At 40.7% G+C, this 15,033-nt stretch overlaps 2 protein-coding genes across 2 annotated transcripts; both read left to right on the top strand.

Annotated features, from left to right (window-relative positions):
* The first annotated feature begins 1,018 nt into the window (after nucleotides 1-1,018).
* On the top strand, nucleotides 1,019-6,506 carry LOC306732867 (retinol dehydrogenase 13-like). The gene is made up of 7 exons (XM_079214042.1): nucleotides 1,019-1,153; nucleotides 2,569-2,687; nucleotides 2,809-2,964; nucleotides 3,067-3,171; nucleotides 3,332-3,544; nucleotides 3,722-3,823; nucleotides 5,779-6,506. The coding sequence occupies exons 1-7, from the start codon at nucleotides 1,089-1,091 to the stop codon at nucleotides 6,099-6,101; spliced, it is 1,083 nt and encodes a 360-aa protein (XP_079070168.1). The 5' UTR covers nucleotides 1,019-1,088; the 3' UTR covers nucleotides 6,102-6,506.
* A 1,684-nt stretch (nucleotides 6,507-8,190) lies between these two features.
* decr2 (2,4-dienoyl CoA reductase 2, peroxisomal) lies at nucleotides 8,191-12,455 on the top strand. The gene is made up of 10 exons (XM_079214326.1): nucleotides 8,191-8,303; nucleotides 8,617-8,718; nucleotides 8,843-8,911; nucleotides 9,835-9,886; nucleotides 9,992-10,127; nucleotides 10,512-10,636; nucleotides 10,942-11,035; nucleotides 11,113-11,217; nucleotides 11,669-11,852; nucleotides 12,097-12,455. Exons 2-10 carry the CDS (start codon nucleotides 8,618-8,620, stop codon nucleotides 12,110-12,112), a joined length of 882 nt encoding a protein of 293 aa, XP_079070452.1. The 5' UTR covers nucleotides 8,191-8,303; nucleotide 8,617; the 3' UTR covers nucleotides 12,113-12,455.
* The last annotated feature ends 2,578 nt before the right edge of the window (nucleotides 12,456-15,033 follow it).

Raw genomic sequence — 15,033 nt, 5'->3', positions numbered from 1 at the left:
GACAAAATCAAATGCTACTTCTTTAATGTAAAATCATGAAAGTACATGCCTTTAACTATCAGGACACTCCACAAACCACACTTCATATGTCTGAGAGTATACAATTGTCATAGGTTTCATCATCAGGAAAAGTGTGAGGGAAGTAGAGTGTCGTGTGTATGAAAATAGATGAGCATTTACTTGAAAAACACTTCTTTGAAATCTTAAACACTTGGTGCAGAAAAAGATATCTGAGTAATTTAGCAACATTGAGCAGGTACACTTTGAAAATAAGAGAGTTTTTATTTATTTTATTTCAGAGGACATGTGGAGTAACATAGTCAACAAAAAGAGTTAAGTATTTCATTCAAATGATGCTATATATAGATATATACATACACACAGCTATAGCCCTCACACCTCCAGGCATTAGTGTGACCCTCCACAGCAGTGAGCAGACCCTCTCTGTCTCATAGCTCTCTCTCTTCCTTCTGCCTCTTTCACTCCTTCAGTCTCACCTGACTCCCCAAAGACAGCAAAGTCATTCCACATCGTTTTTCACAATCCAAAAACAGAAAAAATTAATTTACAACCACATTAACCTGAATCATATATAGTCCTTGCCTTCTCTACTGACTCAAAATCCTCCCATAATCCCGCAATTTTATTTTATTCTCATGACACTATTATTCCCAATATGTGATGGTAAGGACAAATGTAAATGCAATGGTGGGGATTACCTTGGTTTAACATCGCAGTGATTAGCAACACTGTGTTTTTGAAAGAGTAACAGAAAACACACAATGCATTCTCTAGATATAAAAACACTCACATTCTTACAGTAAGTCTCATAAGTGTGTAGCTATTTTCAAATTCCATGCAACAATGTCGCCAAAAACAAAAAGAAAGTGGTTTATTGCTTGTTTTGGGCGTACAATTCATTTTGTACTACATTTCCCACAATACCATTGGGCTTTATGCTCGGTTGATGACGCTAAAAACATGCGCGCTTAACCTTGTGGCACTGGAGGATTGTCAAACCAAATTGTGGAAACGGTGTTAGAACCAGTTTTCGGTGCTATAAATGCCGCTTGCATTAGTCGGAAGGCATGAGCAAATATATTTTACCAGTCTCTGTTTTTGGAACAGTGTTTGGAGCTGCTGTTTTACTGAAGTGAGTAGTAATAACGCCACTGTATCATGATGTAACTGTATATTTCACTATTGCTGCTTTTACATACAACATGCACTTAACTACTAACTTACTGTATACAAGCCAGTACAACCACCCACAAAGTACAAGCCCCTTGGCTCAGCTGTACAGATGGATATGCTTAACAAAGGCAGCATTTACAACAGGGTGATTGTATTGTATTGCTTGGATGTAAAGGTGTTTATGACATTCACAGTTAATAATGCTGGTGTGAACTTAAGGACATGTTTTTGTTTAACCATGTTAGAACAGTAATGTCAATTTTATTTTATTTTATTTATTTTTTTTACAAATCACACATTTGGCTCAAGAGGCAATACAATCTGTACAGCATACGACACCCTCGGTCGCTTCATAAAAGGAAAAGCACCACAGCCAAACCCCTTGAACAGGGGTAAATATGGAAGAAACACAAAGAGAGAGAGCAACTGAGGAGCGATTGTTGTCCCTGGACAGACAGACTTGCAATAACTGTTTGTGTGTGTGTGTGTGTGTGTGTGTGTGTGTGTGTGTGTGTGTGTGTGTGTGTGTGTGTGTGTGTGCAACCATTTATTGCCATGTATGTTTTCACATACAAGGAATTTGTCCTGGCGGGAGGTGCATAACATTTAACATTTAACAATAAACATTTAACAATAAACAGAGTGCAATAACGGGGAGCATGAATATTTACAATTAAATCTACAGTAGAATATAAAATTAAAGTTAAAATGAAGTGCACAGTCAACAGATAACAGTACTTTAAGGTGGGATATAAGTGTTATGTGACATGCACTGTTTGGCCCCCATTCGTCTCCTGGTCTGTGCAATTTGTACAGTATTCCTGTTTTGGGTTCTTAGATATCCCCGAGATGGCTGGGTGTCAATTTGATAAAACATAACATATACGCAAGGTATAAACACAAAACTGAAATAATGAAGGTCTTAATACTAGATTTTGACACTAGGACCCTTTTCATGACTAAGCAATAAAGCCGGTCAAGCTACACCGGTGTTTTCACTTATGTGGCATTGTGTAATTACAAGCATAGCTCCTCCTAACTAAGACCCTTATTACACCAGTTAAATTATACATCAATTATATATATTAATATTGTTATTAATGATTAATTTGCACAAACCAATTCACATAGTAATCCTTGAGCTTTTTTTGAGGCCCTTGAAGTTATGGGGCTGTGTTTTCCAATTTGGCATTGGTTTTTGGCACACGGCAGACAATATATAACATGTCCAGGTTCAGTTGGAGACAAGCAAAAGATAGACTGATCTGGCAGTTTGAGAGAAAAACAATGATACCTGGTTGTGATGCTAAACTAGGAGGTGTGCTTAAATAAAATTGAATTTAGCATAGCATTGCACTTTAATTCTTCTCATAGGAACCATGTGACTGGAGGCCGGTGTCCCAGTAAGGCTACCATTAATGGAAAGACTGTGGTTGTAACAGGAGCCAACACAGGCATCGGGAAGGAGACCGCCCGAGAACTGGCCAAGAGAGGTGTGGAGAAAATAATTATGACTCTAATTTGGTACAAAAAAAACAAACACAATGTATAAAATCTTTAGCGGTTCTTTTGCTCATAATGACACACTCCTTTCCCCCATTTTGGCATCTTCAGGGGGTCGGATCATAATGGGATGTCGGGACTTGGAGAAGTGCGAGGCGGCTGCAAAGGAAATAAGGGGGAAGACCCTGAATCCTCACGTTTATGCGCGTCACCTCGACCTGGCCTCCGTGAAATCCATTCGAGAGTTTGCAGAGAGAATCAAACAAGGTGAGAAAACAAAGCATGTCACTTCTCCATTTATGTGTTCGGTTATTGAAATAAAGCAAACTCGGTAACAGCTTCTTGAATAATAAGTTAATTGTCTTGTAGAGGAGCAGCGTGTGGATGTACTCATAAACAATGCTGGAGTCATGAGATGTCCAGCAGGGAAGACACAAGATGGCTTCGACATGCAGTTTGGAGTTAACCACTTAGGTACTGACTTTAATAGAACGAACAGGCAAACAAAAACATACGGTGGCGTCTGTTTCTCTAAACCTTCTGTGAGAAAAAGTATAAAAAGTATATTTTAATTATAATAAAGCCTCGCTCTCTCCATCCCCACCTGACCCTGATAGTTTCTGTCTTCCTCCAGGCCACTTCTTGTTGACAAATCTTCTGCTGGATAAGTTGAAAAAGTCTGCCCCCAGCAGAGTGATCAACTTGGCCTCACTCGCCCACATTGTTGGAAAGATTGACTTCGTGGACTTGAACTGGGATAAGAAAAAGTTTGATACCAAGCAGGCGTACTGTCAGAGCAAGCTTGCCAATGTTCTGTTCACCAGAGAGCTCGCCAAACGATTAGAAGGCAAGTCTGCGGGCTGATGCATATGTGGGCATGTGTGGGAGGGAGTACGGCCTGTGTTCTTGTTTGTAATTGGCTGTTGGATATGTATTTTTAAACAATACTGTGTGTGTGTGTGTGTGTGTGTGTGTGTGTGTGTGTGTGTGTGTGTGTGTGTGTGTACGTGTGTTTGTGTAACAGGCACAGGAGTCACAGTGAACGCTACACACCCAGGCGTTGTTTCCACGGAGCTCGGGAGGCACACGGGTCTGCACCAATCACAGTTCTCCAGCTCTGTGCTCAGTGAGTATCCTGCTTTCTTATTGGATTCTGAATTTAGAGAAATCAATTAATGCTTACCCAATGCACATACAACAATTAGCTTGAGCTGTTTAAGCTCCGCTACATGGCATCGGTCTACTTTTTCTTTTTTCTTTTTTTATCTTCTTGGTCTGTATAAATATAACATGAACTGACCGCATTTCTGTTCATAGAAAGTTTCCTATCCACAACATCTTAACTGTAAAAACAATCATTTCTGCTTTCTGACCATGACATTTGATTGAAGATGATCTTCCTGGTTTTAAGGCAGTGGAGAAAGTATTCAGATTCTTCGCTACTTTGTGGAAATACTCCATTAGCCACTATGAAATGGTATTTTTTTAGCACAATGTATTTAAAGTATCAAAAGTGAAAGTACTCAAACCTGCCCCCTGCGACTTATACTAGTATTTATTTTATTTATATAGGACAATTATGATATACAAGCTAATTATTCACTATTTTGTATACTGGGTAGTTTTATATCTATAATTTATAAGGATATCATTGTATTTAAAATCTTAATGTGATATTTGTATATGGAGCCAAAATGTAATTAAATGGAAAATTTGGCACCTTTAATGTGGATGTCCAATCAGTGTGAATGGTAGATGTAGTAAATTGAAGCATTCAATTCCTCAGTGCTGCTTTATTGAGCGAGAAAGCTGAGTTTGCAGCTGCAAAATCTGTTCTTTCTGCATCCAGCACTTCCATTTGGCCTGACAGTGACGTAGTTGGATGCAAGTAAGAGCTATCTATTTCAGCTTGGATTTCTACACTCTGCCTCTGGGATATTCTAATATATTTATGTGAGCCAGAGTATACAGATGAATAAATGCAGCGGGGAGAGGTCGAGGCTGCGGCTGCACTGCGAGAGAGGTTATGACCGTTATGACGATATCTATCATCAGGACTGATATTCACATAAAAGGTAGCACATTTTTCCTTTTCCCTTTGTTCAAACCAGTACACAAGCCTGTTATAGCTACAATGTTCTACATTAGTGTTTCCAAAACTTTCTTTCCGGGATCCACTTTTTAAAAATCACAAATAATCGCGATCCAATTCACAGTAGACCTTATTTATCTTTAAATTGTGAGAAGAGTTCATGACCATTTTTACTACCATTTCCACATCACCTTATTTTATCTTGAAAAGGTAAACCAGCCATTTCAAAGAGATATACGTTTGATAAATCACAACTCCCTTGTCATGCATGTTTATAAATGAGACAACATGAGTTCACGGGCTATCTCATTCTTTTAATTTCGTCTCATCAGTTCAACAATATAAATTTAGGTGGAGTTAACAGGCTCTTTCTGTTTTTCATCTCATTAAAACAAATGGATTGTAAATTGGCCATTCACATTCGATTCAATGTTTTAATTAAGTAGGCTATAAATATCAGAACAATGCGAGCATCCAGGCTCCGTCACGTGGCTCTAAGTGTACTGCAGCTATAAATGTTAAATTGAAGACGATGAAAAAAATACTGCAAATGTATTTGGCAACCCTTATAAAATCCCTTGCGACACACCTGTAGGTCCTGACCCAGTCTTTGTGAATGACTTCAACAAAAAGTATGTGACAGTTCAAATAAAATCAGTGTAACCAATGTAGTTGCTCACATAAGTTCTCTATACTTTTTCTGTCAGTGAATGCACGAGCAGTGTTAGTTATTGAGATTATTTTGAAAATAATAAAATCGACAGTGCAATTGACACGGCTATGAACAAACATAATTGTTGCACATTTATGTATGCGTATGTGTATGTCATATACCACGGACAACAACATGAATCCAGTAAGGTCTGGGATCGTTACATGGCATTGACCAATACATTTAATAAAGGATAGGATCTGAAAGATAGGTAAAACATGGTATTCCTGCTGAGTTTTAACCAGCAAACCTGTGGTCTCCACCAACCCCCCTACAGGTCCCTTTTTCTCCCTGTTGGTAAAGAGCCCAGAGCTGGGGGCCCAGCCCAGTGTCTACCTGGCAGTGTCCGAGGAGATGGAAGGGGTGACGGGAAGGTACTATGATGTGATGACAGAAAAGGAACCGGCGCCCCAAGCCCTGGATGAGGAGGCAGCTCGCCAGCTGTGGGAGGTCAGCAGCAGGCTGGTGGGTCTGGAGGAAAAAGCACAATCCGACAAGTCAAACCCACCAACCGAAGTCCAGAGCGAAGCTGCTCAGACTGTCCAAGAGCAGAGACACGGACAGAGCCCAGGACCAGCTGTCAATGCTGTGGGGCTGTAGGCCGGCGGGGGATAATGGACCTTTATTGCTTGAGCTGTGTCTGGCTCATGAAACAATTAACTGTCTGAGTCAATTAGTCTGGTTGTCTGAATAAAGACAGTCTTTTGTACATGCCTCGATGTTCCTGCATCAGGATATTTTCAACAAACACCCTTTGAAGAAAGATAACTTTTTTTTAAAGAAAGGAATAACACTTGTTTCCTAACAAATGACAACACACTCTTCCTCACTCCAATACACTCAGGGGTTTTGCTGCTACAGCCTCACTAAGGTAGCCAGTGTTAGCGAGCGTTCGCAATCTTTTAATAGATATTGCTGCATACTACGGAAATTACGGTATTAGTGCAGATGTAGCCTGCAAAAAAAATGGAAACCATACTACCTCTTTACTTAAGAAATATGTTTAATTCTTGTTGATTTCTTAAGTTTAATACTTGTTTATTTCTTAGGTGAAGAGTTAAAAAATTAAACACCAAAGTATGGTTTACATTTTGTACTGCCTTGTCATTTGCAAGTGGCTTCATCATATCAAGTGTTTATTGTCAATCGATAATGTTTTACAATGTTTTACCGTGCTTACAAGGATAAAAAAAAGAAGAAAAGTGATAGGTGGGGTTAAAAACTGGATGAGACTTGGAGAAACATCTTATCTGGAAAAAAGGAAAGGGGATGACCCAAGAAGCCACTGACAATTTAAAATAGTTTCAGTCATTTGAACCATATATGTTTTTTGAATATATATTATTTTATATTATTTCTAGAGAGAGGCATTTTCATGCATGTTTACTGTAGGTACATATTGAGAGTACTGCTAATGGTTTTATCAGTGGATTCAAGCAGAAAAGACAAATGGCGCCATCTGGTTGTTAGCATCAAATTACAGACTAGTCTGACATTTCTTTTACATTTTTCGGACAGATCACGTGTACATAACTGCTGAGCATTTATTCTGATTTGTTTCAAGTTTGTGAATGTTTTTCTTTATCTTGGAGGCTTTTGATTTACTTTCTTTAAACTTGGTAAGAAAGTCAGTTTGGTAATCCAACATAGAAACATTATTTGCTTAAAAACTAAATCTGATTTGTATTAATGTTGCATGGTATTTCAGTCCTGCAAAGCAGTCGGAATGCACAACTACCTTGTATACTATATTATACTAGATTAATATAAACTAATATTAAGAATATAGACACACACATCCAAAACATAAGGGTATGCTTTGAAAAATGTGAGAACACTCGAAGGTCATTTGAGGTAAATCCACCCTGTCAGAACCTTCTGTGGTGTAAAAAGCATTAGCATCCAATATCATCTATTCTAATGTTCTACTGCTATGCTTTTGCTGTTTACTTCTGCCTCTTGAAAAACAAATCAAGTTACTAAAGCACTCATCTTGCAATTCTGATACTCTCAGACCTCTCAGTGTAAAGACAAATATCCATCCCAACAGTATTTGAGGGATCCATTGCACAGGGCTTTTTCCAACAGTAAATCCCACAGTACCGATCAATAAGGGCCACTCTCAGACTAATGCACACTGATCAGCATCAGCCCTGAAACTGTAAACCAGGGATCGTTTATTCCAGTGTTGGTTTACCAGTGGAGTCCCTTGCTGGTGTCATCCTAGAGGATGCTATTATTGTAGAGGACCACCGGGTTCTCCTTTGCTCTCCAGATTGTCAAAGACCTTCCAGCCCCTGGTATGGAGCAAGATGCTGCCGATATAGTTTCTCTTTCTGGCCTGAATCAAATCAATCCTGACCTCTAAAGTCCAGTGTTCACAGTAGTTTCTGTTTTTTATATATATAAGTGAAGTCACTTGACAGACCGTCCATGGTATTATTGTTATTTTAGACATATACTTTATACATGTACAATATACTTGTATACATATACTTCCTATAATAATTTATTCTGTATTAAATAAACGAGAATAAGTTAGAATTGTAAAATATGTGTGCTATTGAACGCACCTCGACCGGACTTCATTGCCCATAATGCATCGCTGACAGATGGCGAAAAAGTTAGCGTCCAAAGTACAAATAGTTACCGACTGTAAAGACACAAGTAACGCGTGAGGTGTAAACGTGAGGTGGCTTGTCCAAGTCTGTTTGGGGCTTCGTGTGGAAGTCGTGTTTGCCCTCAGAGGAGCTGGACGGAACTTCTTTCAGCGAGACACAACTAGCTTGGTTTTCTCAGAAGGTAACGTGACAGTAGCTCACTATGTTAACTTACACGTCAACTGAACTCTTCTGCGCGAGCCCGATAATTAAAAGCTGTTGGTACACAGCTGTACAGAGCAGGAGACTTACTTATGAATACGTTATGAGCATGTTACCGGGGATGCTAACGTGCACATGCTTCAAACAGTCATTAGCTTCCTCAAACTGCTGCAGGGGATTACACGGTGTTTTTGTTATCTTGTGCAACGTCTGAATGTAACCATTCACTGATTGCATTGTGATCATGGTAATGACACATTGATTGTATCTAATTAACGTGCATTATTTATCAGCATGGCAGAGCCGCAGAGAAAAGGAGAGCTGCTGCCCGAAGATGTTGGCACAGATGACTGCCTGACTTCATACACACACATCTACAGTCCAGATTTGCTAAAGTACGTATGGAAACATGCTTTATAATGCTTTTCCAATTGCCTGGTGTGGTTTTAGAGTGAGTGAAATACACTTTGTTGATAACCACAATAAGTGACCTTTGAGGGTTTGCACTTTATTTTTCAGAGATCAGGTTGCTTTTATTACAGGTGGTGGATCTGGCATTGGACTCAGGATAGCTGAAATCTTCATGAGGTGAGAGGATAGTTTCTCCAAAACATGCCCACATCTTGCAGTAATATCATACATTATTTAATCAAATGTAACTCCTTACATTCACAGACATTATTGCTGCATCTTTAGTATACACAATATATGCATGTATAATCAATGCTCTGTCCTCATTATGTCATTACTAGTGTCAAATGTGTGAGCGAGACAGTATGTGGGTGTACTTTAAACCTTCTGGTTTTGTTATATGACAGTCAGACTTCCATCATTTTGCTTGTGTACAGTTTAAATAGTTCAATAATTGACTCATGTGGCATAAATTAATGATCTTTTATTAAAATCAGCAACATACATTGTTATTGCACCTGTCTAGTTAGCCAACAGTCAGATTAACCCCAAAATGAAGCCAGTGCTCTTGACTGGAACATTTGACTCCTCACATTTTGTGTGCGTCTGCGTGATCTTATCACATTTTTGACCTTGCAATCACTGTCTCCTATCCTCCACCCTCTTTCCTACTGGTTTTATCATTAGTTACTCCCTCTGTCTCCCTATCCACGTTATTGATGAAAAATTACGTATTCATGTTTTAATCAACACAATACCGCATTCGGTCATTAGTATTGTTATTAGGGTGACTCAGTAGTAGAGCAGGGGTCGGTCATCCTTCAATCAGAAGATCGAACAGTTCGATCCCCCGCTCCGCTAGTCCATGTCGGTGTGTCCTTGGGCAAGACACTTAACTCCAAAATTGGTCCCGCAAGCAGTGCCTGTGGTGTATAAATGGGTATGAATGATAAAATAATCCGGATGAGCAGGCAGCATCTTGCATGGTAGCCTCTGCCATCAGTGTATGAATGTGTGTGAATGGGTGAATGATGACATAGTAGTGTTAAAGAAAGTCCATTTACCATTACCATTTGTTATATTTCCATCTTTTCTTTCAGGCATGGCTGCGACACAGTGATTGCAAGCAGGAACTTGGACAAGCTCAAAGAGGTGACTCTTCTGAACATAATTTCCACAACCCTAAATTATATATACCTCATACTGTAAATAGATAGTGTATTGGCCTTAGTGTAAAATGATTGTGTGTCGGCCTAGGCAGCAAAGAAGCTGTCTGCAGCATCAGGACGCCGTTGCCTCCCTTTGTGTCTCGATGTGAGGCGGCCTGAGAGCATCGCAGCTGCTGTGGACGAGACGCTGAAAGAGTTGGGACGCGTAGACATCCTCATTAACAGTATGTAACCTCTTAGTAACGAGCCTAACAATATGGGTTTTATTTGCTAATGATCACTGTGTTTGTGGTGGGAGCTGTCCTGCACACAGTCTCTCCCCGCACTCTTTGTCATGATACAATGCATCCTGCCAACATGGGTCCAAACACATTTTAAAGTGTCTGTAGGGTGAATATGCGCAAGTGTACTTTGAACACAAGGTCAAGTGTGAAAGATTTTATTTTAATCATCAACTTACCTGATGCTGTATCTGTCTTTATCTTCTATCTTTGCACCCTAGTCCCATCCACAAACTGTTACGTCACCATGCAACATGTTCTGAACATGTACAACATCATTAATGCATTTATAGCTTTGGTTAAAGTCACCGTGGCTGTTGTTGACAGATGCTGCTGGAAATTTCCTCTGCCCCGCTACCTCACTCTCCTTCAACGCCTTCAAGACAGTAATGGAGATAGACACTATGGGCACATTCAACACCAGCAAGGTGGTTTATGAGAAGTGGTTCCAGGTACAGTACATTTCCTGTCTATATCAATATGTCTCAGTTCCATGTGATGTAGCTATATGTTTTTTATGACCTCATTGTGTTGAAATGATGATAATACTGTATTTTACGGAACACAACTAGGTTATTGATCAATAATATTCACTCTCTGCAATTCTCTCTGGCCACCATAAGAGGCCAGCAAAGATCAGAAATTACTAAATACTTTGTCTTTAAATGGAATTTAAACTGCTGACTCTGCACTCTGAAGCAGATTTGATGATGCCCCCTTGCATTGATTTTGAGTCTGCCATCACTTTTGTATGCAGGCTCATGGTGGCAACATAGTAAACATCTCTGCAACACTTGGATACAGGGGACAGGGCCTCCAGGTGCATGCTGGCTCTGCTAAGGCTGCAAATGGTAAGAGCGTTGTTACTGTTATCGCAATTACATCAAAATTAGAATTCGTGAGTCAGTGTTGCGTCTGCTGTCACCAGATGCCATGACCAAGCACCTGGCTGTGGAGTGGGGGCCCAGTGGGGTGAGAGTGAATGCCGTGGCTCCAGGTCCTGTCTCTGGCACGGAGGGCTTCCGCAGGCTGGGTAAAGATTCAACTGAATATTATACACTTAACAAGCAGTCTTTTATTATAAACAACAGTTTGATCTCTTTACAGTAAGAACCAATCAAACATACAACCCTCAGAAACCGATTGGAGGTTATCCAGAAACGTATCTTTTTGGGCTATTGTTATCAACTAATAATGTATGTTACATGGCTTTTATAATACTATTATATCATCATCTTTACTCTGAACTCAAATATCTCAACTAAAAAATATGTATGGGGGGAAAAAGTAGCAATAACCACTTTTCTGTAATTAACAGTGTTAAATAACATGTGTTTTATTATCCATTCATAAGGACATGTTTGGAACATGACGGGTGGCGCTGATGAAACTTGTGTTACATGCTGTTATTTGACAGGCCTGTAGGGGTCCACCAAAAAACCTGTAACAGCATGGATTTTCTTTTTTCCTTTTTAATGCCTCAGGTGGTCCCACAGGGGAGGCTGCTGGTGTGTTCCAGTCCATTCCTTTGCAGCGAGCCGGCAACAAGACCGAGATGGCCCACTGCACACTTTTCTTGGCCAGCCGAGCCTCCTCCTATGTGACTGGAGCCATCCTGGTGGCGGATGGCGGATCGTGGCTGACCTCGGCCAACGACGTCTCCATGCTGTTGGGTATAGCCTCTAAATCTGCTAAACTCTGAACAGGGGCTCTTTTGTCCTCCTCCTGACCCAGGTGTGTAGGAGGAGGTGCAGCTTGAGGTCCATGTCGAGAGACAATGTGACTGAGAATGTGTTTGTGCGCTGCATTGTGTTGTTTCTGATTTAGAGAGTTTATGTCAAAGAGATTGGATAAATGACAGGAAAACAGTATAACCTATATTAATTCACTTGTCTCTCTTATTTTCTTTCAGGTTATTGGTCATCTGAAAAGAAAATAGACAAATAAATGCTGGAGAAAGAAATGAGTAATTCAGGCCATCTGTAGAACTGATTATGCTACATACACAGTATTTGTGGTTTATCTCACCCACTGTTGCTTCCAGAGTATATTGCTAAGTAGCAGGAGGAGTTTAACACTATCGCACTGTATACTTACTGTATTATGTGTTTACAATCTCTACATGGATAAATGTATAGAACAATTTAGGAATGTTCCACCCATTACACTGCTGTGTATTGTCATCATACATTTCATGTATAATGATGTTAATCACATACCGTTTAATGTGATTTTCAGTACCTCTCGTGTATTAATAAAACATGTATAATTACAGTTTACTATGACTGTTTTAGTTTACTGATGCAAGTCATTCGTTTTTTTTGCTAACGTACATACACTTTTCTCTGTCTTGTCCTCTGGTTGCTGTTCGACTGGCAGAAGGATGCATTTTTCTTGTATCCCCGAGGCTTGGATTGTACCTGTAGAGAGGAGCAGACTGTTTGTAATCCAAATCCAGTAGATTCAATTAGTGGTTCCTACCTAAATCGAGGTTGGAACCCCACAAAGTGATTGGAGAAAAATACATATTATTTCACAATAATGATGTATACTTATGTTGATTATACTGTGTTCGGAGGGATTATATGACCAAAATGAGATGGAGCAATTGCAAACCGGAGGAGAAAAAAGTCCCTCTGTTGGTCAGATGGGGGCGCCAACACATTACAATTGCAACCATTCAAGTCACTATTTTCTCAAAATAATACATCTCTGTCCACTTGAGCTCTCCCAACTATTTAATATTTGTTAATGTGTGTTTTATTTTTTATATCAAATGTGGAATAGTAATGCTTCCAGAAATGTAAACATCTACCATGCTGAAATGTCATCGAGCAAGAAACCCCAATCCTGTCAGTGGAAAGCTCTTCTCGCTGACTCTGAACTCTAACCTGTGTGAAGGGCTGCTTACTTAAAATGTGTCTACATGAGTGCAGGCCATTGTTTTTGAATAAAACACCAATATTAACACCATTTGGTAGCTGCTATGAAGCCCGATACTGCGGGGTATTTTGTACGCTTGCGTGAAACGTCAGCGCTGTGTATGCGGCTGGAGGAGGAGGAGGAGGAGGAGGAGGAGGACAGGACACTGCTGATGCTGATGCGAGAGCTTTCGGTGTCTGTAATCAACATTAGCTGGACGATGGAGCTGTTTGGTCTCATTTCACCTCCCACCCTTTTGTTTCCCCACTGGCCTCGACGAGGGACGCCGTGACTGATGTGCCTCTGAGACCGGGCTAACGGACACATTTGAAGAGGAACGGACGCTTTCGTCTCGTCACTCGTCTGGCCTGTCTAGTGACACACAGGTGGATTGCCTCCGCCGCTGGGAAGAAAAAAAACGGGGCCATCGAAATGAAGACATAATCTCGGACTATCACGGAGGCGACCATTCCCGTGGTTACACGTCAAACTGCGGAGTACCGCGGCTGTTTTTTGGCCGCATTCAGCTGGACGCGTTAGCTAGCTAATAGGCTAATTTCACGAGCTAAGTCAGTTAGCAGCTCCTCTGGCACGGAGGAAGTGGGATGCTCGGAGGAGGAGTTAACGTCGGCTGCTACCATGAATTCACCGGGAGGTTTTCCTGTCGGTGTTGTGATGAGAGATTTCACATTATAGCTCGAGGTTTATTGGGATGTTAAGGTCTGGCGACGTTGTTTCCTCGCTGCTTTTCGGCTCCTCTGTTAATCATCCTACGATGGAAAATATAGGATAATCGGGCTGTTGACAAAACACCGGGCGTCTTAACGCGCTCGTTTGTATTTCGTCAAATTGGTTCATGAGAAGAGATGCTGTCGGCCGCTTTTGTCGGTTTGTTGCTGAGACTTTATTGCGGTGACTTGTCAGCTCTCAGGTCGAAGTGAAGCATGCTGAAGCTGAACCATTTGGCAACAACCAGACGTGGATCTGCCATGACGGAACAGAGGGACATCGTAGGTCAAGAAATCAGAATTAACTTTGAGTTTGGGTTACATGCCAAGATGTCAGCTACTGAAGTTAAAACAAATACTTTTTGTTAATCCGTTACCTGACTGACATTGTTTTTAAACCTACCCAAAGTTACCTTCTAATGTTATCCCTACAACATTATACTATTTTTATTTTGAATGTCAGAGCTAATGTTAGACGATGCTTGTAGGAATCCCACACACTCATTACGATATTTCATTAGAGGTGTGCAATGCCGTTTAAGAACATGGCATTGAAGTTGAAGAAGTGGATCTCGACGACAGCAGTGAGATAATACACCAGCTTTCTGAAGTTTGTAAAGTGGAGCAGCCGACACGCATATAAATGGAACAGACAGTGCTGTCTGGCCCTTTGGGGCTCACACAGTGGGAGCCAGAACATGCGTTTCCTCTCGGATTTCACCCACTGGATCCAGACAATGGAGGTGAGCTCTGTCAAAACAAAGGTGGCCAGACAGGTTTGGATTTCAGAAACGATGACCAGGATCCGACATTACAACAAAGTGAAAAAGAAAACATTTACTCGGACAAGCCAGTGGAGTTGGACAACCTAATAAATATATCTGATTTTTCCGGTGGAGGTTTGCAGTTTGAGGGAGATCAGTTCAATAATTCCAAAGCTCCCCTTCATGGTACTTCTCATATAGAGTCCTTCACAGAAAAGCGACCTGATGAACTGAGTGACTGTACTTTGTCATGGCTATTTTCTCCCAAACTCACTGATGTCGTAGGAAAAAGCTCTGCCCATGAGGAACTGAGTCTGACGCAGGAGGGCCCTCTGGAGACCCCAAATGCCCTCTGTAGTCAGGCTGAGTTAATAAGCCTCAGTCCCCCAGTCTCTCCATCGAAGATTTCAGACAGGCATTCCGATACCAACACGG

The sequence above is a fragment of the Taurulus bubalis genome (assembly GCF_910589615.1).
Source record: "Taurulus bubalis genome assembly, chromosome: 2".
Lineage (NCBI taxonomy): Eukaryota > Metazoa > Chordata > Actinopteri > Perciformes > Cottidae > Taurulus > Taurulus bubalis.
This window is presented reverse-complemented; position numbering and strand designations above follow the sequence as displayed.